Raw genomic sequence first — 25,417 nt, forward strand, 5'->3', positions numbered from 1 at the left:
CCATAAGCCAAAGGAGTACTTGGCAAATCCACAGGCTATGTTTGTGGCTTTGAGCGTCATGCTGCCAGAGGTGAACATCTTTCTGGCCAATGCATCCAATTACTTCCACTCTGTGTCCGTAGGCAGATTGGAAGTGGATGGCGCAGGTCTGGTGGTAATAGTAGCAACCCTTTCCAGGGAAGGGTGTGTGTGTCGGGGAAAGAAGGGTCTCCTCTTGCCGGCCTATACTTCCCTGGAAAATTGGCATTCACAGGGGGAATAGTACAAGGGTGCTGCCATAAGGAGGCTAACGGGTCCGCAAAGGCAGGGTTGAATGGCATGTTATGCTCAACTGTGGGACCCTCGTCCAAAATGTCAGTGAGCTCATACCCCTGATGAGGTGCGGTGGACAACTTCGACCCAAGGGTGTCAACAACCCTGTGCACCAGATCCCTGAACTTGACATTAGCATGGGTATAGGGTTAGTTTTATTGTAACTCAAGGTCTGGGGAAGTATCCAGACCACTGGTGCCTTTTAGATCCTGAGCAAGGGCCAATAAATTGGCATGGTCATCTAAAAAGTCGACGCCGCCGGGCTCCCATGTAAACGGGGTCGACCAGTCATCTGGATCATCTACACCAAATATGGATTGTATCGAGTTGAAGAAACCCGATCTCCATAGCAGCACAAGGGAATCGCTGTGACTGGCGGCGCCAAGGGCTTGAGAATAGGTTTCAAACCCGAAGCTTTCGATGCCGAAGTTTCTTTCGGCGCCAAGGGAGGCTCTGATGGCCGTTGTGGGCTTCAGCCTTACGGCCCTCTGGCGACTAATGCCAGGTATGCATGACGCCCGAAGGTGTTTTCGACGTTGATGATGTCGATTAAGTGGCTGGCTTGGGGTCGGAAGCACCAAGCGCTGCTTTTGCTGCCAAAACTTGCTGGTCAGGGGCCGGAGCCACACCTACAGCAGCTTGTTGCCTAAACATATCAAGTATGGAAGTTTTAAAGCTTTCCCACTCTTCCCGAGTGTTCAGCCCGCTGAGGGCTTACCTCGTTCCGACGTTGAGCTGGACTTGCGCCAATGGTGGTGGTGCCACTTCTTCTGCTAAGGAAAACAATGAATGGCTCCTGGAATGGGACCATTTCTTAGTCTTCTTGAGATGTCGTTCCTACCCTTTGTTGGGGGTGGGCTCACACATCATCCTCGGCCTCCAAAGACCGGACGAGGGACGCGCCGGTCGATTTGGCGACCGGCTGGCCCAAAGCCAGTTTCCTGTCCCTCTCACGCAGGGATTTCGGCTGCATCTTTGCGCACGACGCACAGGCCTCTGTGTCGTGACCAACACCTTGGCACCACAGACACGTCGTGGGGGTCGGTTATGCAATCGCGTACAACTAGGTACAAAAAAACGCTGAGTAAATTCGACTTGTGTTCCCGATGCAGCATGCAAGCGCATGGAAAAAAGGAACTGAAGCATGGGGCGCAGTGACGTGCTATATATGCGATGCCTGTTGTCACTTCCGGAGCCGACGATCGAGAGCCGGACAAGAAGGTTCGACGGCCGAGTTGAGGTGTACTACGGCCCCTGCCGAAAGGTTTCCGAACAGCAGAGCTGGATGATGGATATCTATCAAGATGAGGAATCTGCGGGAGAAAAGCAATCCATTGCATGGATCTTTAAGAGCTGAATGGAATGGAAGAACCAGCTGCTTTGAAGGATCCTTGTCCAGAATATCTGTGAGGTTGTACTCTGATGTCCTTCACCAGGGACACCCGCCTAAGGGCTTCTGAGACCTTACCCATTACTGCCCTGTAGCAGGGATTAGGAAGGGCAAATGGAACTTGACAAGCAAACTCCACTTCAGGGGAGGTGTTGAGTCGGCTAGCATCCTGGAGGAATGATGCTAACCCTGCCATTCTGTTATCGACCAAGCAAAATTCTTCCAGAGAATAGGTGGGCCTTAGTAGCTCAAATCCGAAGAGTATTTGGTTCCTCTTTATCATGGAAGATATCTTACAAAGTGCTCAAAAAGCCTTTCTTGACTTTGGGCAAAATATCGACTTCGAAGGTGGCTCTGCAATCTAGGTCAATAGTTCCTTTGAGAAGGGCGCAGGTGCAACGAACAATGCCAAAAGAGGCAGTCTCTAATTTCCTCAACAAAGACTTCATGGCTCGATTTTCTAGCACACGGAAATACACTCTCTAGGATTCTCTGCAGGAGTTCAGTGTAGTGGGTTTCTTTTTTTGGGCTCTGAGGGGGGAGGCAGAGGGAGCTGCCTTATTAAAGACTTCCATCTTTTTCTGACAGAATGCCTCCCATTTCTCTGCTGAAGCAGACTTGGATGGGAACTATACATGTATCAGGTGGGATGTCCCTTTAAGAGCATCTATGCTTCCTCTTCCTTTTCTTGGAAGACAAAGGCGACTGATGGGAATCCTTTCGAGAGTGGGACCTTTTTCTCTGTTTTCTCAATCTTTGTTTGGCTCTCAGCAGACCTTTCATTGGAATCAGAGACATTTTCCTTGAATTTTATTTTTCTTTAAGTTTCACAAGACCGTCGGAGAGTCATCATCGATTGTCTCGCTTTCAATGTTTTAGGCATCCGAGGCTAGCATGAAACGCAGTCAGTTGCTTTGTGACCAGATGAATACCTTTTGGGTATTTAGAAGAAAAATGTTGGCATTGCAGTTCTCACATAGTTTGAAGCCAGAGGACATCAGGGTAGACCACTCAGCTAAGAAAAAAATAACACCTTTATAGAGTAATTCCGAAGTTTGAGGTGAGAAGTAGTTCAGATAAGTGTGCTGAGCATGGAGAAAAAAGGAACTGAGGTTACTGGGTGCGGTGCAAGCTACCTTGACTAACACTGATCTCACATCTTGCCTCAATGATGAAGAGCCAAAGGAACGGTGCCCCGCTCCTGCCGAAATGGTTCTGAAATCTGCTGCCATAGAAAGATAAATCTAAAATGAGAAATCCATGGAAGGACTATCCACAATAACAGTTTATTAGGCCATGTTCGTTCTCAGTAGAGGGGCTCTCGCATTTCTGTATATATTGAGAAGATCATGTTAAATGTGTCCACCTCTGGATGCTAGGAACCATCCTGGATTAAGCCAACTCCAAGGCAGTTAAAAGACCAGACACACTTGATCTTAGGGCCTTGTAGGAATAGGTCAACCTTTACTGGTCTTTAATAAAATGCATTTTGTTTTCTGGACATTGATGCTCAACACCTAGGTTTGGTAGATATTGTGAAATTTGTTATGCTGTTTTTGAAGCTCCACAAGAATCTTTCAACTCAACATTGTATCCCTAGCAAAAAGAAAAATGACATACATGGGTATCAGCATGCAATGCCAATACTACTTCTGTCATAGGATTTATAAGGAAAAAGAAGAGAGGAAACCAGGTAAGCTCTAGTGGTTTCTCCCTCCAGTGCAGTCTTGTAAAGAAGCTGAATTGCAAACAAGATTAAAAGGAGAAAAAGATGTGTTCAAAGAGTAGACAATGTTGCCTAGAGACAGATCAAAAACTCCTCTAAATCAATAAAGGTGACACACAATGCCTATTTTTTTATTTTTACTATAACAAAGTTTTGGATTAAAAAATAATGATTGATTAATTATTCCTATAATCTTTCGAAATTCAGCTAACAAATGGGATAACGCATTGTCCTCTATGCACCGATCATCTATTTGATTCAACAAGATTGACTTTTTTAGCCAAAATCTATGAATCAACAAAACTGTTAAATAATCGACTGATTCTCCAATGGTTCCCTTTTTAAAGAGCGGGACAATCTCTGCAGTTTCCATGACTCCAGGCAAATTAAGGTTCTCTTTAACTCAAACAATTGGTGAGTAAACAGGACCACAATAATAGATGGTTGTTTAAGCAAGGGAACTGGCATGTCCACGCCAGGGATTTCCCCACTTTCTGACAATCCAAACCATAGTTCTCTGCTGAGCTGTAAACACCAAGCGGTCAGTGTCTATTGTCCTGAGCATACACTCTTATTGTTGGTTGGGGATTCACAGTATCATAAACCTCTTAGTAATATGCAAACCACTACTCCTCTGTAATGCAGACATCTAGGGGGAAAACCAACCTTTCTCAAGCCACTATTTGCCAAAAGAGACAGTCGTTTTAAGCCATTTTTCGCGTTCTCCTCACAGATTTTCTTTACAAATACCATTAAGAAATATGGAACCAACAGATGCACAAAAATGTACCTTGAAATAAGAGCAGAGCAGTTCTTTGAACCGACATGTGTAAATAGGAGGAACTGGTAGGTTCCAATTTGTGACGTTTTATAGGAGGACTACTCATGGAGATTAGAGCAATGCTTGCAGGGTTTCAATATTTGAAGGTGAAGCATTTCCTATACAAAGGAACATTTTCTGGCCCAGTCTGCTACAGGAGCAGAGTTCCCAATATACTTATACTAGTAGGAAGAACATCCCAATTTTAGTGTAGAGAACAATGCAGTTCCAAGGTGGGCAGAAGGAGTAAGTATTCCAAAATAATTGCAATTTTTCATAACTAGCTCTATATCCATCATTAGCGATAACCTTTGGAAATATATTGTTTTGCTGCTGGTGCTGATTTTAGGTCCCAAATATTGATGGCTTTGCTAATCAGCATCGAAAAGGAGACCGAAGTTCGCCTTTGTATTCAGTAACAAAACGGAGACCAGAGGATAGAAGGTAGACAGAACTCCCACATTTCACTTATTAAGGCAATGTGACTATATTTAGGTCTATGGTCAGTGGATGGAAATTCACTACCTCTTTGCAGATTCAAAATATTCTAACAATTTCCATAAAACAAATTGAGAAACAGGGGGCACACCTCCTTTACCATTTTTACACAAAGCTTCACCAAATATACAGTGCTGGTCAGAGAAAACAATTGGTTAGGAAAAGGACCTTTTGAAGGGAAATACTTTTCCATGCTTTGATACAGATTTCCAAGAACACAGTGTAAGGATCGCATGGTATCAAGAATAGACAGACACAAGTGATCACAGTTCAAGGGTATTTATTAAACTGCATTGGTAGGGTGGAAAAAACGCCTAATCTAAGCCTAAATCTAATATGCGAGCAAGCTACGACCATCAAATCAAAATAAGGCAGTTCTAGTGGTGTCTTGTGAAATAAAAAGGCCTATAGAAAGCAAAACATATAGCTAATCCTTACGCTAAATACACAAGAGTGTGGGATGGGGCTCATAAGAAATAAAGAAGTGTTCACAAATAATATGTCAGGATGCGGTAGTCATAGTCTCCCTTCCCCACGTTTTGAGCACGGGACAAGGCGGGACTCTGGAGCACAGCACACGCTCAAGCTTTCCCAGCACGAGACAACAGTTCCGTTCTCAGCTATAAGGACCGTCGATGGCCAAGTCTCTTGCCCTGAAAAAAGTCTCTTGCCATTGGGGGCCTGATGTATTCAAAATAACAGCAAAGGTTCCTCTCACTATGTACGTTGGGTGATTACTTTTCACTTCGGGATTCCCCCTCTTCCAGGCTCAGATCCCCAAATAGTTCTTAATGATATCAGGACCTTCAGACGTTAGCTTTCCTGCTTCCGATGGCCTGATCGATTTAAAATGAACAAACAAAAAAGTTCCTTTTGGGTTGCACTTGAGGTGCTGATTCTTCACCCCCTGCGTCCCCCTCTTCCGGGCCTCAGACCCCTCTCGAATAGCTGCCTCCCTCCGTCGGGTTCACTTTGTCTTGTATTCAAAAACAATTTCTCAGTTGAATTCACGTGTTGTTGGGGTATGAGTTTCTTACCCCTGGATCCCCCTCTTCCGGGCGCAGATCCTTCTCAACTGTTTGCCTCCCTCGGTCAGGTTCACTATAGCTTTCAACACAATCTCCTCAGCTTATATTCTCTGTTAGGCAGAATTATATGCAGTACCCTTTGGGAACACTACTCACAATTAGTACTACAAGTGACAGTACAATTTCACCTTTCGTACAAGCCTGTACTACACAGTTTTAGTGGTAGCAGTAGCGGAGCAGCCAGACCTATCTCAAGAGTAAGTGAGCAGTACAAATAGTTACACAAAGGACAGCAACTACTATGATTCAGGCAAACACTGACTCAAGGTTTCTAAGTAAAAGAATATATATTTATTTACTCAACTGTTGTATAACATTGAACTATTCTAAGCAAGTGAAAACATTACAATCATAAATACACCACACCACTTCCCTTAAATTCCAGACAAGTTAAGCACACAAAATGAAGTGGGAGAAAAATGGCACTCCAGAAATTTAAAAGGGAGGGAAAGACAAAGCTATTAGAAATTAGGCAAAACCAACAGGTAAGTAAGCAGGGCAACTGAACAAGAGAAACTACAAGGTTAAAATCAGATAGAAGAGGCTTAAGGCCAAAGTCAATGGTGCAAAAGTCTTTTGCTCAAGATAATAGGTTCAATGTAGTTTGCAGTAAAGTTCGTGGCACAGATTCCAGACAAGGTTGGTTGGTAGAAAAGTTAGTTCAAAGAGAAGAGAAGGACAAGCCCTCGGATTGGAGAAAGATTTCAAACACTTTCACTGCGGCTGAGTGAAACGCACAACCGGATTTTCACAGTACCTTAAAATGTAGAGGGAGCTGTAGCTGAGGTGGACGTTCCTGGTGGTTCCTGCAAGCTCATGGTTCCTGAAGCGACTGTCGGACTGATCAGAAGTTGGAAGACTGGAGGGTCCTGCGCCACCCAGGGAAGAAACCAGCAGCAGAGAAAAACAACAAATAAAAGGTGCGCTCCTTAAAACCCAAGCAGGGTCCGACCTTCCTGGCTCTCTGGCCCATTGTAGCTCTGTACGGCGAATTCGACCAGAGGAGGGGTCCTGGCTTGTAGTTTGGGCAAACTGGTTGGTCCAACCAGCTCAAGGGAAGAAGTTTCCTGGAGGATCTTCTCTGTCGTCGGATTTAGAGATTCGGACTTGCAGCATGGCTTCACCGGGCGGTTCAGTCGTGGTAGGGGTCCTCTTCTTCCAGTTCCTCGTTGGTTCTTTCGTTCCAATGGCAACTCTGCTCTTCCAGTCCCAGAGACCTGCTTTTTATGCAGTTTTCCCCTATTCATACAGCATGGCTGTCAATCACACAGCAGGGTGGCTGGCCTGGCAAGGCCAGTCCCCTTAACCAATCAGACAAGAGTGCGACTTGGGTTACTAAGGCAACCCATGGCAGGGGTCCGAAGATCCCTCCCTCACATCCTGCCTACCTAGACTATAAGGCGCCTTGCTTCTGTGACAAGCAAAGAAAAAGACAGCGAACAAAGGAATCATCCCTGGTTTGGCGTGCAGAGAAAAACACAAGAAAGACTTTAACAAAAAGGAATGGCGAATGAACCCAGCCGGAACCAAAATAAAATGTATTTGGTCAAGCGGGTTTATGTCCGAGGATACTATAATAGCCTGGAACAATACCACGTTTATATAATATAATCACGGTAGGAAAGTTAGGGTAGATACCACTGCCACCAGACAAGTCTTAAAGTTAAGGGAGCGAAACAAGGCTCCAAGAGGCACAGACAAAAAGGAATAAGAATTAACCCTTTCCAGTACTCCATGTAAGATGGGGTGTACTGGGTCTGCAATTTAAAGTGACTATTTAAAGTTAATGGCAACTTTACCTGTTTCTGGGGGACAGTAGTCGGCCCCAGAAAAATGGAGTCAGGGGGAAGTCTCAAAGACAACCCTGTGTCACTGCACTGAAGGTGCTGTGTAACAAATACAAAAGGTGGTGCACTTGGAGTAGGTGAGGCTCCAGTGCCCACGATCACACAAACAGTGAAAACACATGCAGCAAAACACATGTTAGAGTGGGAAAAAGGCTCACACTCTTACCAGGTGAAAAAAATAAACCCTAGAAATCCAGCAAAGCTGCTGGAGGACTGTTTAGGTAAGGGAAATCAGCCATTTATGAGAATTCTCCCTAACATTCTCGAATCTTAATGCTTTTTCAAACAGTTCAATGTGGACCAAACTTTGCCAGTTTCACTCTTGTCAACACACTGTTCATTTGGGACTTGAGACTTCGCCCCTTTTCATCGGCATCCCTCCTTCCGGTTCACTCTTGCCAATCTCACAGTTCATTATACTTTCTTATGATGTGGGATTCGTGTCCCTTCTTCTCTATCACCTGCTGGTCAAAGACTTTCAACTGTACAGAGGATTTTACTAGACCCCTGTATGACACTTTGACCCTCTTCTCGCCTTTCCCAAGGCCTTCTGGTAATAGTAGTTTCAACAATCAGGTAATCGCTCAGAGTTTCTCGAGTGAGCACCCACGTGGTGCCTGGCTCATCTGTAGCTGGCTTTCCCCTTTTACATCAACAGTTCTTTGTACATTCTGCAATCAGCCGTTTGCTACTTTTGTTCAACACAGATCGGTTTCTTTATCGTTCCTCCCCTCGACTCACCGGCTGTGATGAACCGCTTAGCTTTCTTCGTATCGGGAGTCAAGGCCGGTACCACAGTAGCAGGCGTCTCCCTCTGTTCTGCTTATCAGCGAAGGCACGCTGTGTGTACCGTTGACATCTGCTGCAACACACTTGGGCTACTGTTTGCGGTTTTACAATTTCTTCCACCAAGGTCTCACAGGCCTTGGTCAGAAAGGGCAAGGTTGCTTTGTCTTGTCACCCTCTCGGTTCGTGCCGTCTTTCTCCTCCTCTTGAACTGCCGTGCTTGGATAGCTGTCTTGTCGTACTGTCTGCCTTGCTCATCTGGTGCTCTCGTGCTCCACCTTTTATCCCTGCCACCTTTTATCCCTGTGGGGACGGGAAGGGACCATCAGGTGTGTGTGATTCTGGTCAATTGCCTGACCCTTGTGTTGGGACATGTCAGGTAAACGGCTCTGGTGTTTGTCCGTCGTCTTTTATGATGTGCGAAAGTGTTAGAGTTGGAAAGGGGCGGGGGGGGCAGAGTGTTTGAAATCCTACAGGGTAGGATGGGGAAAAGGTGTTATAAGAAGGGGGATACAGCATCTCACCCGTCTGTGTCCCACTTCCACTCCTCGAGGTCCCCCCATGCAGGTGATCCTGCCTCACTGGTCCACCCCCAGGAACTGGATCCAAAAGCGATGGCCATGTCCTGGCCACCTGAATGACAGATCCCTGGGGACTTGTACGTGAGACACCTTCAGGTTTCTCACAACAGACACAAACATGGTGCACAAGTATTTCAAAGAAAAACTCAAAGCAAGAGAAATTAAAATTAGTAAAAATGTACATTAAAATAAATTTGCACTAAAATGTGCATTGTGCAATAGGATGTGGGTACCATCAAATCAATACACCTACCTCAGCTAATTTATCACCCATTACATTTACAAGGCCGAAGAAAGTATTCTGTAGTTTTATCAGGAAAGGTTCAGGATAAATGGTCCAGTCTTCCCAGGCTCTAAAACAAGTCATCACTCGTTGCTGATAACAAAATAAAACATTTGAATTGGTTACTATAATCTATTAAAATGTAAGCCTTAAGTATATGTAAAGATATTAAGAAAACTATTAAAGTCTCACACATGAAGAAGATGGAACAACACAGTTTATCATAGTGAAAAATTAAAAAGTGCAAATAAAACCAGCTATGCAGAATATTTTATTTTAAAACAACTTTTTATTATGTTTTGTACAACAGGTATATCAGAGGTCAAATCAAATTCTTTCACATTAAAACACTAGTCCCAGTAACCCTGGCCCAAGGCCTCTATCACCTCTTCCCCATCCCCCTCTGCGTCTCTCCGCCCACAGTTTGCATCTCCTACACCTTCCCCTTCATCCCCATTTCCCCCAGATTTTTTCATATTTTTGTGGACATCCCCTATGTTTGTACAATACTTGGTCCCAACGTTTATTAACGTCCATCACTGTTCTCCACGCTCCAATTTTTGGGATGTCAGGACTCATCCACTTTTCTGCGATCGCTCGTTTGGCCATTATAAACACTATTGTCCTCATTACGAGTCCGGCGGAAACCGTGTTGGAAAACCGGCAGGTAGCTGCCGGACCCGAAATTATTTTCCGGCGCCTGACTTGCCGGAATAACCGGGGCATTACAGCCTAAGTCAGGCGTTGGTAAAATGTTGATCCCCATTCCTGTGGAGTCCCATAGGACTCCATGGGAATGGGGACCACGGAAGCCCCGGCAACAGTGCCGGTGCTTCCGTGAAAGTCTGCTTGTGGGTGCTGTTCTGCCCGCCAGGGTCAGACCTGCCGGGCGGACCGGCACCCGCCAGCAGACTCATAGTTTACCAGTCCGGAAACAATGGTGCCGGTAAGCTTACCGGCACCGTTGTTTGCGAACCAGCAAACTTGTAATGAGGGCCTATGTTAATAAAGCCCTTATCATATCTGTCCATTTCATACTCCCCCCCAAATCCCCAGTAGTGTCCCCTTGGGATTCCAGTGTAGTGGTACCTTCCACTTCTCGTCGTACCCCCTCCGAATACCTCTTCAGCTCTGGGCATTGCCACACAATATGAATAAAGGTCCCTTTGTGGGTTTTACTTTTGGGACAGGTGTTGTCCTCCCCTTTACCCATTCTCTTTAGTCTGTCCCTGGATTAATAGACCATATGCAAGTACTTTAATTGTATCATCCGCAGGCAGGCTACAATGGCTACCTCCCTGGGGTACAGTAGGGCCACCGCCCATTCGTCGTCCTCAATCTCTCCCAAGTCCTGCACCCATTTGTCCTTCAGCTTGTCTAATGGTGTTGTGGAGTTAAGATTTAGCGCTTTAGAGGGTTGAGACCTGCTTTCCCGTTATCTCTCTGTCCAGTACATTTCGCTCGATTGGGGAAGCCTGTGGGATCTCCGGTTCTCCATTCATATGAGATTCCAAAGCATGCCTAAGCTGCAAGTGTTTGCAATGATAGTTTCTAGGCAGCCCCCATTGCTCCATTAACTACTGAAAGGACCCGATCCCCTCGGAAGTCACTACATCACTCATCCTCTGTTCTCCTCTTGACTTTCCACCCTTTTCCCCATCACAGATGTTGGATCCCCTCAATACACCTGTTCCCCCCAATCCTAGCTGCCAGCGTAAGTTTAGTTATGCAGAATATTCTGAAGTGTTGCACCTTTATTATAATGACGTGACATTTCTTGGCCGTTATTAGTAATCGGACAGTAGCAAAAAAAGGAAAAAATATGCTCAGGTTGATTCTTATTCGCCGTCCTTCACAATGGGTTGGGAATTGCATGCACTGCAGGCAGCCCAGGAGAGCATCTCTAGAAGACTGAGGGCAATGGTAGAGTCTAAGAATGGGGATCTGTATACAGAGACACACAGGGCTGGTGGTGACTCCAGCCCTCCAATCATATCACAAGTGTTAGGTCTCATTTTATGGGATCTCTGCTCTTTTTTACTTTTTCCCCCTATTTTCTGGGGTTTCCAAATTATTTTGGTGGCCAGAGGGACTTCTGCCAAAATCCCTCTGCCACTACATCTCTTTTTATCTCACTTAAGGTATATGGAATTGGGTTGCCCATAAGGCGCAAAGTCCCAGCGGTGCCTTCTCAGGCACACCATGTTTGCCTTTGTGGGATTTTATCACCCTACATTGGTTTTAGGGAGCAGGATGGTGGCAGATAATATTTAGTTCTGGATCCATTAAGGGTGCAAGTCGATTTATTTCAATTTCTATTAGAACACTGTGAATAGGTGATATGACCATAAGGTTTCTTAGCGCTTGACCAAACAAGGATAGAAGAGCAGACTGACGCTGATGAGGAAAATCAATACAATTCGAACAGCCAGGTTTATAGTTTCTTTCTTAATTTAAGAAGAGTCAATATCTCGAGGTCTGTTGCTCCATTTACCACTTTAGTAACACAATGTAACTTTATGGTAGCCATTGGGGTACTATCTTTTTTTTAAGTCCTGCTCTCGAGCATTTTGTTTTAGGGATTCCTTTTTTCAGGGAAACCATGAGGCAGGCCATTTACGTACTGCCGATGGGGGCACTTTGTAAGCCCAAGATGGCAGTCTCCATAGTGGCTACGACTGGTCTAGACCAGTTCCTCGCCTTTGGCAGTCCACTAAACTTACTGTAGGGATGGGCCTGGGTGTTTGGCACAGTTTGTAGTGCAAATCTGATTGGCTGTCCACCAAAACCTTCTTTCTAACATCCCATAACTGGATTGGTGGGCTGGCAGAGGAGTGAGCCAGCTTGCTTACCTGCTCGAGGAGTTCCTGCTGTTTCCCGGTCTTCCTGCATTTTTAGGCTCTCATCTGGCCATACTGTCAGGATGCAGTGGTCTGGGCATTTCTCTGGTTTGGGTTTTTGGCTGCTGGGTGTCCTTCCCGATGTTTCCTCGTCCTACTACTAGCCCTCTATGCTGGGGCCAGGCGAAGAAAATGGTCCAAAGCAGAAGTGCTGTGGACCATTTTCTGGGTAGTTTTACTGAATTTAACCACAGTTTCCTGCAAGTGTGTACGGCCTTGGTTTTGGAAGCGGTCACACAGATGAGACTTCCACCCTCCACCAAATCTGCTGGTCTGTGCCGTCTCTGGTAGCCACTACCTTTGTCCTGATGCAGGGGCCATTTTTCTGGTGTATTATTCACATTTGCCTGCTGAGTCGCAAGGGTCTGCCATGTGCAGGTCCCTCAGTACTCCAGGAGTCATACTGTTATTGATTTCACATATGGATCATGGTTCCCACTCCTGTGAAGGACGATTGCTGTTTGTTTGGACCATTGGCATCATCATTGGCTTAGGGTTCGAAGTCCTTGGGTGACTGGAGCCTCCATTTCACCTTTTAAAAAGAAGCCTTTACTTACCAGATTGTTCTGCTCTCCTGGAAGTATGTTTTCAGGAACAACCCTAAGTACTCATCTCTGGGACCTGGGTCGGCGGGATATTCAAGATAATCATCCTCGGGAGTCACTGTGGCCATTAGAAGTCTGGTTCTGTGGGTCCCCTTCGAACAAATATACGTGATTGGTTGTTATTGGGGGTTGAATCCTGCTCTGCTTTTGTTGCTGCTGGGTCCCAAACCCTCCACTGGATTGGATCTCTTCTTTTGAGTCTTCACTTGATTCCTCTGGGGTCGAATGCTTTCTTCTGGGTTCTTGTGGGGAGGAACAGGGGCTTACCTGGCTTTTCATCATAGCAACAAGTCAGCGTACAGACTTTGCCCACTTATCTCATATCAGACACTTTCTTCAACTTATTTCTTTTTAATAGTGTTTTTATTGGCATTTATAAACACAACTGGCAGCTATTGCTACCTTAACAACCCCCCCAACCCTGCAATGAGCCTAGAACAACACATTTCAATCGCATATTCTACATATAGTCTTTTGAGCTACCTGTGCGTATTTCTGAGATATCACGGTATGCTCTGTTGACAGGGTCAATCATCTCTGCATTCTTGCACAAAGCCAAATGTGTATTGTCGGGGTTGTTTTTTCCGTGAGTCCATTTAAGGTATCTAACTTCCCGGTGGGGGTGAGGTGTCTTCCTGAGTCTCCCAGGGTTGCATCATCAGATGGTTTATGTATGGGCTCCATATGTCTCTTATTTCAAATCAGTGATTTGTTAGGGCACTGTATTCTGTTTCGGCTTCATACCAGTATAGAATATCAGCCCTCCATTGATCCAGATTTGGGGACTGTGTCCCCCCACAACATTGCAACCCGTCTCTTAGCCAACAGCAAAAACAGCCCTGTTAACTTTCTCAGCCCTTTAGGAATTAATCTGGTGTATCCCTGCAGTGCCACCAATGGATCCTGTTCCAACCTGTCTATTATCTCTCCCAGTATGTCAAAGACTTGGTCCCAGAAGGCGTAAATTGGGGGGCATTCCCATGCTGCGTGTAGACAGTTTGCTGTGGTATTATGACATCTTGCACAGCCCTTAGGGGTTTCCGAGAAGAACCGCCGGAGTTGGTTAGGTGTGTAGTAAAATTGATGCAGGTATTTAAAGTGAATCAGTTTGAATTTTGCATTTAGAGCCACTTTCCCTGTTCCTTCACAGCAGTATCTCCATGTCTCGCCCGGTATCTCACACCCCAGTGATAGTTCCCATTTTCCCCTGGAAGAAGCCGTCGGATCCACCCTACCACTGATACACATGGCATATATTGCTGAAACCACTCTGCCACCATACACCCCTCCTCCCTCCGGATCACTATCTAATATGTCGGCTACCTCAGGTTGTTCAGGGAAGGTAAGGAATATTTGCTGCATGGTATTTCTCAGTCGGTAGTATGTAAACACCTCTAGGGAATGGAGTACCCATCTTGCTCCGAATTCCTCTAGTGTTAGGAACGTCCCACCAGGGAAAAGGTCCTTATAACAGGTTATCTGTAATCGTTTCATGAGAGTGACACACTTTCTTCACCTTAAAACCCCTACAAGTGAGGCTGGAAAGTACTTACCTGGTCTGTTGCATTTTTTAGGGCTCCTCTAGGGTCCCTTGGGTTCTCCACCAAGCCCTGTGATTTTTAGAGATTTTCTCTAATTTGTTAGGTATTTTTAAATCTTTGTATTATATGCCTGCTTAGGATTTATTTCTTGTGGAGGACCCCTCCCAACACCCTCACTACCACACGACCCACCTACCCCTGCCCCCAACCCCTACATACACATCACCATTTAAAAAAAGGGGAAAAAACGGGTTGAGTTCTGGTCATACAAAGGTGCACAGCCAAAGTGACCACTTCAAACAGAAGTCGGTGGCTGTTGCGTGGCGAGGGGCAGAGGACATAAGCCTCTGTAGCTCCGCTGGGGCTGCTGACATCCTGTAAAAATATCCTGCTTTCCCAAATACATTTTTTAATGTTTTTGCCTGTAGGAGTTCACTGAACCTCTCGGTTCCAATCTGCTGCATTTCCTGTTGAAATCAGGGCAGGGGAGCTTGGTAAACCCATGCAGATAGCAGCAGACCCGAGTTTGGCACCTTTTTGCTGAGGGGCAGAGCGAGCTGCTGGGACGTGGTGGCTGGGAAGTTGTTGCTTAAGACTCCAATCGGAGAGGCCAACAGCAACGTACTGTGGAGCATACGGGGCCAGGGGCCGGTGCGTGAAGTCTGACGGCCTAGAGATTGCGGTGAAGGGACTCTGTCCTGAAAACCAACGGTGCCCGTGAACGCTGGCCTGCGACCCGGAGAGAGACGTGGGGGCTGGCGGTGGAAAACAGCAAAGGAGGAGGTGCAGGCGGTGGCTGCGTGGGCTTGGGGAGTTGGCTGCAACAATACTATGTCCTGAAGGTATGTGCAGGGAATAGGTGTGGTAGCCTGCCACTCGCTGACTGAGCGGCTGCGGCAGAGATAACACAGAAGAGCAGGTGCATGTTGATGCACCGTGGAGCAGTGTGTGGAGCTGCAGCAACCGCGACAGGCGCTTGCTCTTCTTCTTGCTGATAGATTTTATCCATCAGCTGTGATTTTTGGATACCGAGGCTTGAGCCTTATTACTCCATCTTCTCGGGTTGAGTATGTAGTCGTGGGTTTGTATTCTTCTTGGTCTGTGTGGTCTTGTGACAGTAGAGCTGGTTTCACAGGCAAGTGACTTTTATACAGGGAATCCAGCTAATAGAAAGAGGGCGGGCCAGCGGCGTTGACACCCTGTTCAAATAGAGGAGATGGCTTGAGACCCGCCCCTGGAGACACACAATGGCCCGGAACAACTGGGGGCACTCGAGAGCGGTAGACGTAGCGAGCCGGCCCAGCTGCCAGGACAAGGGGGAAGGCTGACGCGTGTCTGAGCAACCTGGAAAGCGGCTGTCTATGTATAATGAGATGAGAAACGTGGAGGCGCAGCAGTAAAATAAATCAAGCAAAGGGGACAAAGGGAGCTGGCAAACACCCACCAGCTTGCATTGATATAGTGCCCAGAAACTCGGACAGACAAGAGGGCCCATTCTCATTCATATTCTCTCTCTCTCTCTCTCCCTCTCTCTCTCTCTCTCTCTCTCTCTCTCTCTCTCTCTCTCTCTCCAACTCTGACACTATAATTAATGCTTGCAGCTTTCACCATCCTTTATAAAAACTTTTTTTTAAAAAAAGAGAAATCCTGCAAAAGTCAAAGTGCCAAGAGACTTGAATTGGCTGGCAGGCCCCTACACAGGGTCGCACTGTGACAGCTGCGCAGAAGGACAGATCTCCCCAGGGGTCACAATAGCTGGTGGGCGAAAGAGTGCACAGGGGTAGGAGGAGGAGACGTAGCATGTAGGGTGGATTACCTGGGCAAGGACCCTCAAAGCCGGGTGTGCAGGCCAGCGACCATACAGACTGTGGTGGCACAACGAGTTGAGGCCCTGTACAACGGTGCACCCCCCAGGATGAAATGGGGACAAGAGATTAGAGCCTGCAAGGCAGCACCACATAAGGGATCGGGTGACAAATGGACCCATGGACGGGCCTCCCTCGGAGGTAGCAGCACCAGATAGGTGGAGGAATCTACTGTCAGATAAGCCACAGAACCAGAAGATTGATGGCCTCTCAGAGGAAGTGTCCTTCCTGCAGCAAGACCTGCAGAACCTGGTTGAAAGGGTCGTAGAAGCACAAAAGCAAATCTCGGATTGAGAAGATGTGATTAAGTGGATGGAGAAGCAATTAGCAACAGTCACCCCGAAGCTCAAGCACCTGGAAAACAGAGTGGAAGACAGTGAAGAAAGGGCATGTTGCAATAATCGCTGCATCATTGGGGCACCGGAAAGGAAAGTGGGGTTTAGCATGGAACTCTTTCTTGGAACGATGGCTGGTGGAATTGTTTACTCCAAAGAAGCTCTCAAAATTCTTTTCGGTAGAAAGTGTGCATAGGATCCCAATGGTTCGCCCCACCCCAGGTGCGCTTCCTTGCACAATAATCGCATGGCTCTTCAACTTTTGAGAGCGGGATGACCTGCTGCAAATGGCTCGAGCCACTGGCCCCATCACATGTAACGGCTAGTGAATCAGATTTTGACCGGATTACACCAGGGAGGTTCAGAAAGCATGCCAATCGTTTGACTCAGTCAAGAAGATGCATTTGTTGGGCATTAAGTATGCCCTTTCTTCCCAGCACAACTCAAGGTATACCACGATGGGACTGTGCACCTCTTTGGCAATACAAGTGAGGCGTGGACATGGCTATGATATGATATTTTATTTGTATCACGTCATACACAAGTGTTTCAGTCCGCGACGAGGCAAGGGAGGACAAAACAAAGATCTTACTAGGCCAAGTGACATTGAGGACGTGCAAGTGCAGGGGAGGGGGAAGGGGGAAAGTTCAAGGGAGAAGTGGAAAGTGCTGAGCAAGGGATACACATAACTGGCAGTGCAGCCAGCAAGGTGGCAAGTGCAACGTTTAAAGCGCAGAAAAGGGGTGTCTGATAAATGCAGGTAAGGGGACTGTAGGGTTACAGATACAGACCCAAGTGCAGAGGTTGCCAGGAGGCATTGCGGGTGTGTGGCTGAGCGGGCAGGGACCTGGGCCCGTGATTAGAAGGTAACCAGGTGCAAGGTGCCGAAGCAGACCGATCAGCAGGGCAAAGGAAGAGTGAAATCAGAAGAAAAGAGGAAGGTCTTGAGGTGCTTCCGGAACCGGAGCGAGTTCTTCTCAAGTTTCAGAGTGGCAGGGAGGCTGTTCCAGAGGGAGGCCCCAGCCGAGGAAAGAGATCTACTGCCAACTCGTTGCTTGGAGAAGCAACTGATCCTGAGGGAGTTGGGGGTGGAGGAGCAAAGTGCTCGAGTGGGAAGGTATTTGCGTAGGGAGAGTTGAAGGTATTTTAGCCCCAGGCCCCAGAAAGCCTTGTGGACAATGAAAAGGGTCTTGAATTTAATCCTTGCAGCCACTGGGAGCCAGTGAAGACATTTCCGGGCTGGAGAGATGCGATCCCAGGGCTTGAGGCCAAGGACAAGTCTCGCAGTCCAGTTCTGGATGAGTTGCAGAGGGCGGAGAGAGAAGCAGACAGATTTAGAAAGAGGCTGTTTCAGTAGTCCAGCCTAGAGAGAACCAGAGCTCTAGAGACAGTAAGCTTCTGGGGGAAGGAGAGGAAGGGAAGAATACCTCTGAGGAGGTGCAGTTGGTAGTTTGACTTCTTAGAGACGTCAGAGATGTGAGGAGAAAAGGAGAGTGTGGAGTCAAAGATGACCCCGAGGTTCTTAGCCTCACAGGTGGGAGAAGGAAGAGGCCCAAAGGAGGCCAGACAAAGAGTGATAGGAAAGAAGGGTTCAGGTGTGTCGATGAGGAGAATTTCCGTCTTACTGGCATTAAGGCAGAGATCATTGGAGGGACACCACTCCTGGTTAGCAGACAGACAGTGACAGATGAGAGAAGGAGAAGAGGTGGCAGCGGGAAGCCTGAAAACGAGCTGAGCGTCATCCACATAGCACTGAAAGTTGGAGCAGAGTGAGGCAATGCAGTGGGCAAGGGGGTGCCAGGTACTGGTTGAACAGCTAGGGAGAGAGGTTAGACCCCTGGGGAACACCACAGTTAGAAAGTGAGATAGAGGAAAGGAAGGAGCCATGTTGGACCAGCGAGAGTCGATGAGAGTGGAAAGCGGTCAGCCAGGACAGGGCCTGATCGGTGATACCCAGGTTATCACGGAGACGGTTGAGCAGGATGGCATGGTTGACCGTGTCAAAGGCAGAAGAGAGATTGAGTAGGATGAGGACAGAAGGGATGTTAGAGTCAAGGTTGGAGAGCAGGTCTTCACAGATGTTCAAGAGAGCCTTTTCCGTGCTTCTGGCAGCTCTAAAGCCAGACTGATGGTCATGGAGACAAACAACAGAATCAGTGTGAAGATTAAGCTGGGAGATGGCCAGCTTTTCCAGAAGTTTGCCCAGGAACAGAGTGATGGAGATCGGGCGATAGTAAGCCGGCCATGAGGGTTCGGCTGAGGGTTTTTTGAGAAGAGGGTGCACAAGAGAGTGCTTCAGAGCGGAGGGGAAGACTCCAGAGGTGAAGGAGTGGTTGGAGAAGTCAGCCAGAGCAGGAGCAAGGATGTCAATGTGGTCACTGATGGTTTTAGATGAACAGGGAAGAACCTATTTTGACGAGACTTTCATAGATCAGACTTGTCTAGAAACCTTGTCGGGGGAGAACAGAGGAAAGGAAGAGAAAGAGGGAGGGGGCGGCTACAGGAGGGCCAGAGTTAGCAGATAGAGAGGGGGGGAAGAGGAGGAGAGGACGAGAGGGTGGACAGGATGTCCTGTTTTTTTAGATGAAATGAGAGGCAAGGGCCGTGCAAAGGGCATGGGCGGTGACAGGAGAGGTAGAGACTGCTGCAGGGTTGGCCAGCTCCTTGCAGATTTTAAAGAGTTCGGCCAAGTTGTTAGATGCCACAGAGACGCAGGCTTGGATGTGGGCTCTCTTCTTAGTTCGGACAAGGAGCCGGTATTGCCTTTGGAGCAGGTGACAGGCCAGTTTGTCAGAGGATGTACAAAAAGCCCACCATTTCCTCTCAGCCACCCTACACTCTCGTTTAAGGGTAGCTAGGTCGGAGTCGTACCAGGAGTTGCACTTTGCATTGGGCTTCAAGCAGATCCTCGTGACAGGGGCAAAAACATCCAGAGTATCAGAGATAGACGAGTAGAGCATGGAAAGGGCTGTGTCAGGATGTGAGTCAGCCAGAGAAGGGGGAGAGGAGGATGAGGGGGAGAGAAGGTGGAAAAGCCTCATCTGACACATGTTTCATGGGTCGGATGACCAAGAAGGTAGGTGGCAGTGTTGGAGTTGGCTTGGCCTGAGGGGTGGAGAGGGAGAGATGGGAGGAAAGGAGGGAACGATCACTCCAGGATCGAGGAGTGCTCTGAGGTATGGAGAGGGTGAGGTCAGAGGAGATCAAAACATCCAGCGTGTGTCCTGCAGAGTGAGTCGGGCCAGAGGGGAGAATAGAAGGAGAGTGAGAGAATCGCAGAGATCACGAAAGAGTCCAGAGGAGGAACAGGGAGCATCCAGATGGATTTTGAGATCTCGAAGAAGGAGGAGGAGTTGAGTGGTTGAGGCCAGGAGGGAGGAGGAGAGGTCCACCCATTCAGAAAGGAAGGAGGTGATCTGACCAGGTGGCCGATAGATAGTAACCACGGTTAGAGAGTGGCCAACAGAGGGAGAAAGCCTGCAGATAAAGCATTCGAAAGAGGAGTAGGTCTGCATAGAAATGACGAAGGCAGTATCCACTCAGGGAAGATCAGGGCTACACACCACCTCTGGACGGGGGGATCTGGGTGTGGAGAGGATCTTGTACCTGTTAGGGAGGAGAGTGTCAAAGCTCGTGACAGAGCTGGCCGTGAACCATGTCTCGGTGAGACCGAGGACATTGAGTTCACGTTCTTCCAGGAGGCGGCAGATGTCAGAGGACTGTTTGACGGCTGAGCGAGAGTTGAGAGTGGCAATATGGAGAAGGTTGCCATCCTTGAAGGACTTCTGGGGAAGTGTATAGATCAGAGGTACACCCTGTGGAGGTGTAGAAGGAGGTGTAGACAGAGCCCGAGAGGGGTGGGGGCAGGCGGGAGAGGAAGGAGAAGAGGGCAAGGTGAAGAGGGCAAGGTAGCCAAGGGGGAGGCAGAGAGGGGGAGGCAAGGAAACCGAGGAAGGGAGAGAGAGGACAGCAGGAGAAGAAAGGAAATGGATGAGGCATGGGGAGTGTCTGTCAAAGAGGAGAAGGTTGGCCTGAGGGCCTTGGACCAAGACAGTGCCATTCAGGTAGACATTAATGATGACCTTAGGAGTCGTCGAAGGGGGCCAGGAGGACCTCCCAGCGGGTGCCACCATTAATGGGAGAAGAGGCAAAAGGGGACAGCACAGAGACCATATAAAGAGTCCATAGAACTGGTGAGGAAACGACAAAGAGGATGTCGGTGAGGGTCTTGTCTGGAGGAAGCGCTGGTATAGGTATCAGCGATGGGGAGACCAGGGTTAGAGATCAAGATATCCCTTTTTAACTTCTTCGTGCCAGACTTAGTGCGAAGGGAAGGATAGTCAATGGAGAAACAGTTAGAGAAGATCGGAGAAACAGAAAGCGCCATGGGTGAGGTAGAGAGAGAGGGAAGAGGGGAGTCAGAGGGGGAGGGTCAGGATAGGACCAGCGGGGCAGAGTAGCACAATGCAGTCACTGGGCCAACAAAGTTCAAGAGATAAAGCACGAAATACAACCACAAGGGCACAGCAAAATTCAAGACACAGCTAAATTCAAATTGGTAGCAGTAGGTGAAAACACAGCTAAATTCTAATTGGTAGCAGTAGGTGAAAACACAGGTACATTCAAATTGGCAGCAGTAGGTGAAAATATAGCTACATTCAAATTGGTAGCAGTAGGTGAAAACACAGTGCAATCACAGACTGTAAGCGAGGGAGACAAGGTGAGATGTAGAGTGAGAGGGAAAGTCAGAAGAGGAGGAGAATGTCAGGTTTGGAGGGGGCTATGGAGGTTAGAAAGTCATGGTAGTTCAGGCTTCACTGGAGAGTTGGGAACAACATCCTCAAAGTTCAAGCGAGGGGGGTGCAAGAAGTCCTTACACAGTGTTACAGTGTACCGGCAACGGACAGGGAGCAGGCAGGAGCCTTTGATGTGGGCCTTTGATACAAGGGCAGGCTCCCGGCCTCCCGGTTCTTGTGGTTGGCTGATGAAGATTGTACCAGCCAATAGGAGCGGGAGCAGGCTTAGGCCAGGCAAGCTAGCTGGGACACAGAAATCAGGGCGGCCATGTTGTCAGGGCCAAGCAGATGCCATGGATGCATCAGCATGGTGCATTTAAATCATTCAAGAAAATATTTCTGCACAAGAAAATCATGTCGCTAGTGACCGAAAACACAACAAAGTACCCAAAAAGAATATTAGAAGGCAGGAGGCCTCTGTAAACAGGGTGGGCCCCAGTGCCCCAAGAAATAGTCATGAGCCTTACCAGGCATTGGAAGCAGGAGAAAAATGCACGGATTCCAAAGGCTATAATCTCAAGATTCTGTCACTGCATGGACCTCACCTGCCAGGCAGGCGGCCACGACAAGAACCGGGCCGGGAACTGTCGAATCGCAACCCATGGAACAGTCCACGGCTAGCGAGACAGCGATTTAGACAGCGGGCAACGGATGACCTCACAGCCGGGGCGGCACTGGCTAACACTTGGGTGAGATCACTATGGGGTAGTTGGTCATAGGCGGCCGCAGGTCAGGAGAGAGGCTTGCACAGACTGCTTCAGCGGACACCCCGCAGATGGTTGATTTTGTTTCTCCAATATACGTCTTTAGGGAAACCCAATAGAACTACCTAAGTAGTCGTTCTACCTTATATTGGGGGTGGGTCAATATTTCAAAACATCAGGAGGTAGTTAACACATATCAACAGTTTACAGTTGTGTTCATTAAATCAAAGCTGTAAATGGTATATTTAAAGTCATATTTTAATTCAATAATTTGTAGAAAAAATACATTTTGAGTTAAGAAATGATGGGACGATCCCATTCATTTGGTACAATAAAACATACACACAATGTCTAAAAAGAGAAAGACTGTTTAGTCGTGACACATTAATTTGTATATTTTGATATCAAATATCTAGAAGCTTAAAATGGATATGTTGATCTATGCAGAAAAAAGATTTTACACTTGCAAAGGTCCTCAAGCCCTATTATGGGGCAGTTATTTCGTCAAGCTAGTAGTTGTTACACTAGATGGTTAGATAGAACTCGACATGTTTCAGTTCTCTGGTGATTCTGGGAACTTTCTTCAGGAGTAGTGTCACTGTATCTAAATCATTCCTTACAGTACAAACAAACATCAGTAGGAGGTGTATTTAATACATTTGTCATCGGATATCAATTCCTATTACTGGTATTGCATGGCGGGGTTGGATCTGCCTTCTGCAACTAGTCCTGTCGGGAGCGAGTGGCTCTTGAGGAGGTAAGGATCCTGAGTTAAGCAGGTTTTCGATCTCCTAGGTCTATTAATATTCTATAAGTTGAATTATATTACGACCTTATAAAATGAGAATTTGGAACTTCAAAAGTCGTTCTTTATAGATAGGGGCTTCGAAAGTTCAAGCCGCGTCTAATCGTTTATGTTAAGCGGGTGGGAACGGAATGTTCTCATTAGTCGAAATCGGTAGTGGGGGCCAGAGCCTGTATTAGTTATCAGGTGGTCTTTGGCTCATGTATGGCTTAAGGCAGGTGTTTCCGTATTCTTTTTTCCGTTTTCTGAATGCGGACAGTTCAATTTAAGGTCTGTGTAGACGAGATCCTTTATTGAATCTGTTTTAGTTAGTCTGTGCACTAGCGTCCTTCCTTTTCCTGGATCCTCTGCCTGGTGCTGTCTCGATCATTTCTCCGCACCAGTTTGGTGTAGTGTTAGGGCGACAGGTGTTTCAAGTTGGGGGGATGGGAGTACGGGGTAGGATACGTGGGAGGTTTTCTGGAACCACTGGTTGAGTGGGAAGTTTTTTTGGGGCGGGGGGTTTGTTAGAGTTATTTTTGGTGGGCAGCTGGGGGATCCCTGTGTGGTGGGAGGGGGGATATTGACCGGTAGTCTGACAACATGCAGGGAGGGGGTGGGACCTCTGGCCGTGCCGGCACTATCCGTATTTTACTGGGATGACGGCCCATGAGGGGGTGGTTTCTCTGCTTACAAGAAATGTGAACGGGTAGTGTTCCAGCTTCAAACGGCACCCAGTTGCTCAACAGGTATGCCCCGGACATTGTGCTTTTGACTGAAAAAACTTGTTGGGACAGATTGCAAACCTTTCAAGAGCCTCACATCCCTCAAATCTCAGCACCACCACCACAGCCCAATCAAGATGCCCGATTCTGCTTCTCTAAGGTATCAACCATTGAGGTTGAAAGGGTCATTCTGGTACTTAAACCCTCCAACTGTAAAGGGGATCAATGCCCAGCACAACTCATTAAGGATGCCGCGAGAGAACTATCGCCATTTATAACCAAACTCATCAATTCCTCCTTTACCACAGGCACGGTACCAAACAACCTAAAAGAATCCTGTGTACTGACACTATTAAAGAAACAAACCCTCGACCCTGCCTTTCCCACAAACTTTAGGCCCATCACGACTGTACCCTTTCTTCTAAAAATTCTAGACAAAGTGGCCTACATGCAAATACAACATTTCCTAGAATCCAACCACCCACTTGGAACTCGCCAATCTGGATTCCGCCCGAAACATGGGACTGAGACTGCTTTAATAGATCTTAAGGCCCAAATAGACGAATGCAGAGACAACGGCCAAGCAGCCCTACTCCTCCTCCTGGACCTATCAGCTGCATTTGACTTAGTTGACCATACAGTCCTATGTAGCCACCTTGACTCTGCAGCCCATTTCTCTAAAGAGGCTATAACTTGGATCAAGTAATTTCTGAGTAACCGGACTATGAGAGTCTTCTCTCCATCAGCCTCAGCAGATCCAATCCCTATAACCTGCCGAGTACCACAAGGATCTTGTGTGTCACCTACCCTCTACAATGTTTTCACGAAGCCCCTCTACGAGGAAATGGTTCATCTGGGTATCGCCTACACTAACTATGCAGACGATACCCAGATCCTCCTCCCGCTTTCAGGAGTTTACGCCAGGGACCTGGCTCTAGTGAATAGAATCTATAGCATCGTTCAGGCCTGGATGGCCACCCACAGCTTATGCCTGAACGATGATAAAACTGAGCTTATCATCCTAGGCACCCCAACCTATATTTCCAAACTTTGCCTGGACTATGCCAACTTCACTATTGATGGAAACAACATAAAAGTAGCTACAGAAGTGAAAACTCTAGGATTCTACGTATACGCCACCATGAACTTTGCCAAACAAGTTAACTCTCTAGCCTCTGCTACGGCATATACATGCAAACTTATCAGAGCTAGTAAGCAATTCCTTTCCACAGACAGCTGCATCACACTGGCAAGAGCCCTTATACTATCCATATTGGATTATTGTAACGGACTATACATTGGGGCAAATAAACAGACCATTCACAAAATACAAGTCCTCCAGAACAATGCCCTGAGAGCAGCGCTCAAGATTAACAGAAAGGAGCATATATCCTCTGCAAGAAGAGAATACAAATGGCTATCCACCTTTGATAAAATTCAACTCAAGATCGCCTCCCTCACACACAAGTGCCTCAACAATAAAGCACCACCCTACCTCTTGGACAGGCTATGTAAAAGAACCTCATCCAGACCAACAAGAACAGCCAACGCAAACTGCCTCCAAGTCCCGCGCTTCAAACTCTCCACTATAGGAGGTCATAGCTTCCCAGTCAAGGCTGCGCAGCTATGGAACTCTCTCCCCCAAGGCATCAGAGAACCTCAGCCCTTCACTAACTTCAGACAGACCCTGATCGGGTGGCTGATAGCTAATGGAATCTAACTACTACAACTGGCATAACCCCTAGATGCACTACCCCTGACACAACTGTATATCTTAAGCCCATGACTATCCAGGACACAGGTACCCGGTTACTTCACTGTTCCTTGACCT

General features: G+C 47.3%; 1 protein-coding gene across 5 annotated transcripts in view; it reads right to left on the reverse strand.

The window, feature by feature from the left end:
* Positions 1 to 25,417, reverse strand: part of U2SURP (U2 snRNP associated SURP domain containing) — a 1,877,492-nt gene that overhangs the window by 659,270 nt on the left and 1,192,805 nt on the right. For 4 of the 5 annotated variants that reach the window (XM_069618256.1, XM_069618257.1, XM_069618258.1 and 1 more), the window contains one exon: positions 9,302 to 9,424. The exons of the other annotated variant lie outside the window; for it this stretch is intronic. In XM_069618256.1, coding sequence (XP_069474357.1) covers positions 9,302 to 9,424 — 123 coding nt within the window. The remainder of the gene's footprint in view (positions 1 to 9,301; positions 9,425 to 25,417) is intronic. 5 annotated transcript variants of the gene reach the window in all.

The sequence above is a fragment of the Ambystoma mexicanum genome, chromosome 10 (assembly GCF_040938575.1).
Source record: "Ambystoma mexicanum isolate Mex_15411 chromosome 10, UKY_AmexF1_1, whole genome shotgun sequence".
In the NCBI taxonomy this organism is placed as follows: Eukaryota; Metazoa; Chordata; class Amphibia; order Caudata; family Ambystomatidae; genus Ambystoma; species Ambystoma mexicanum.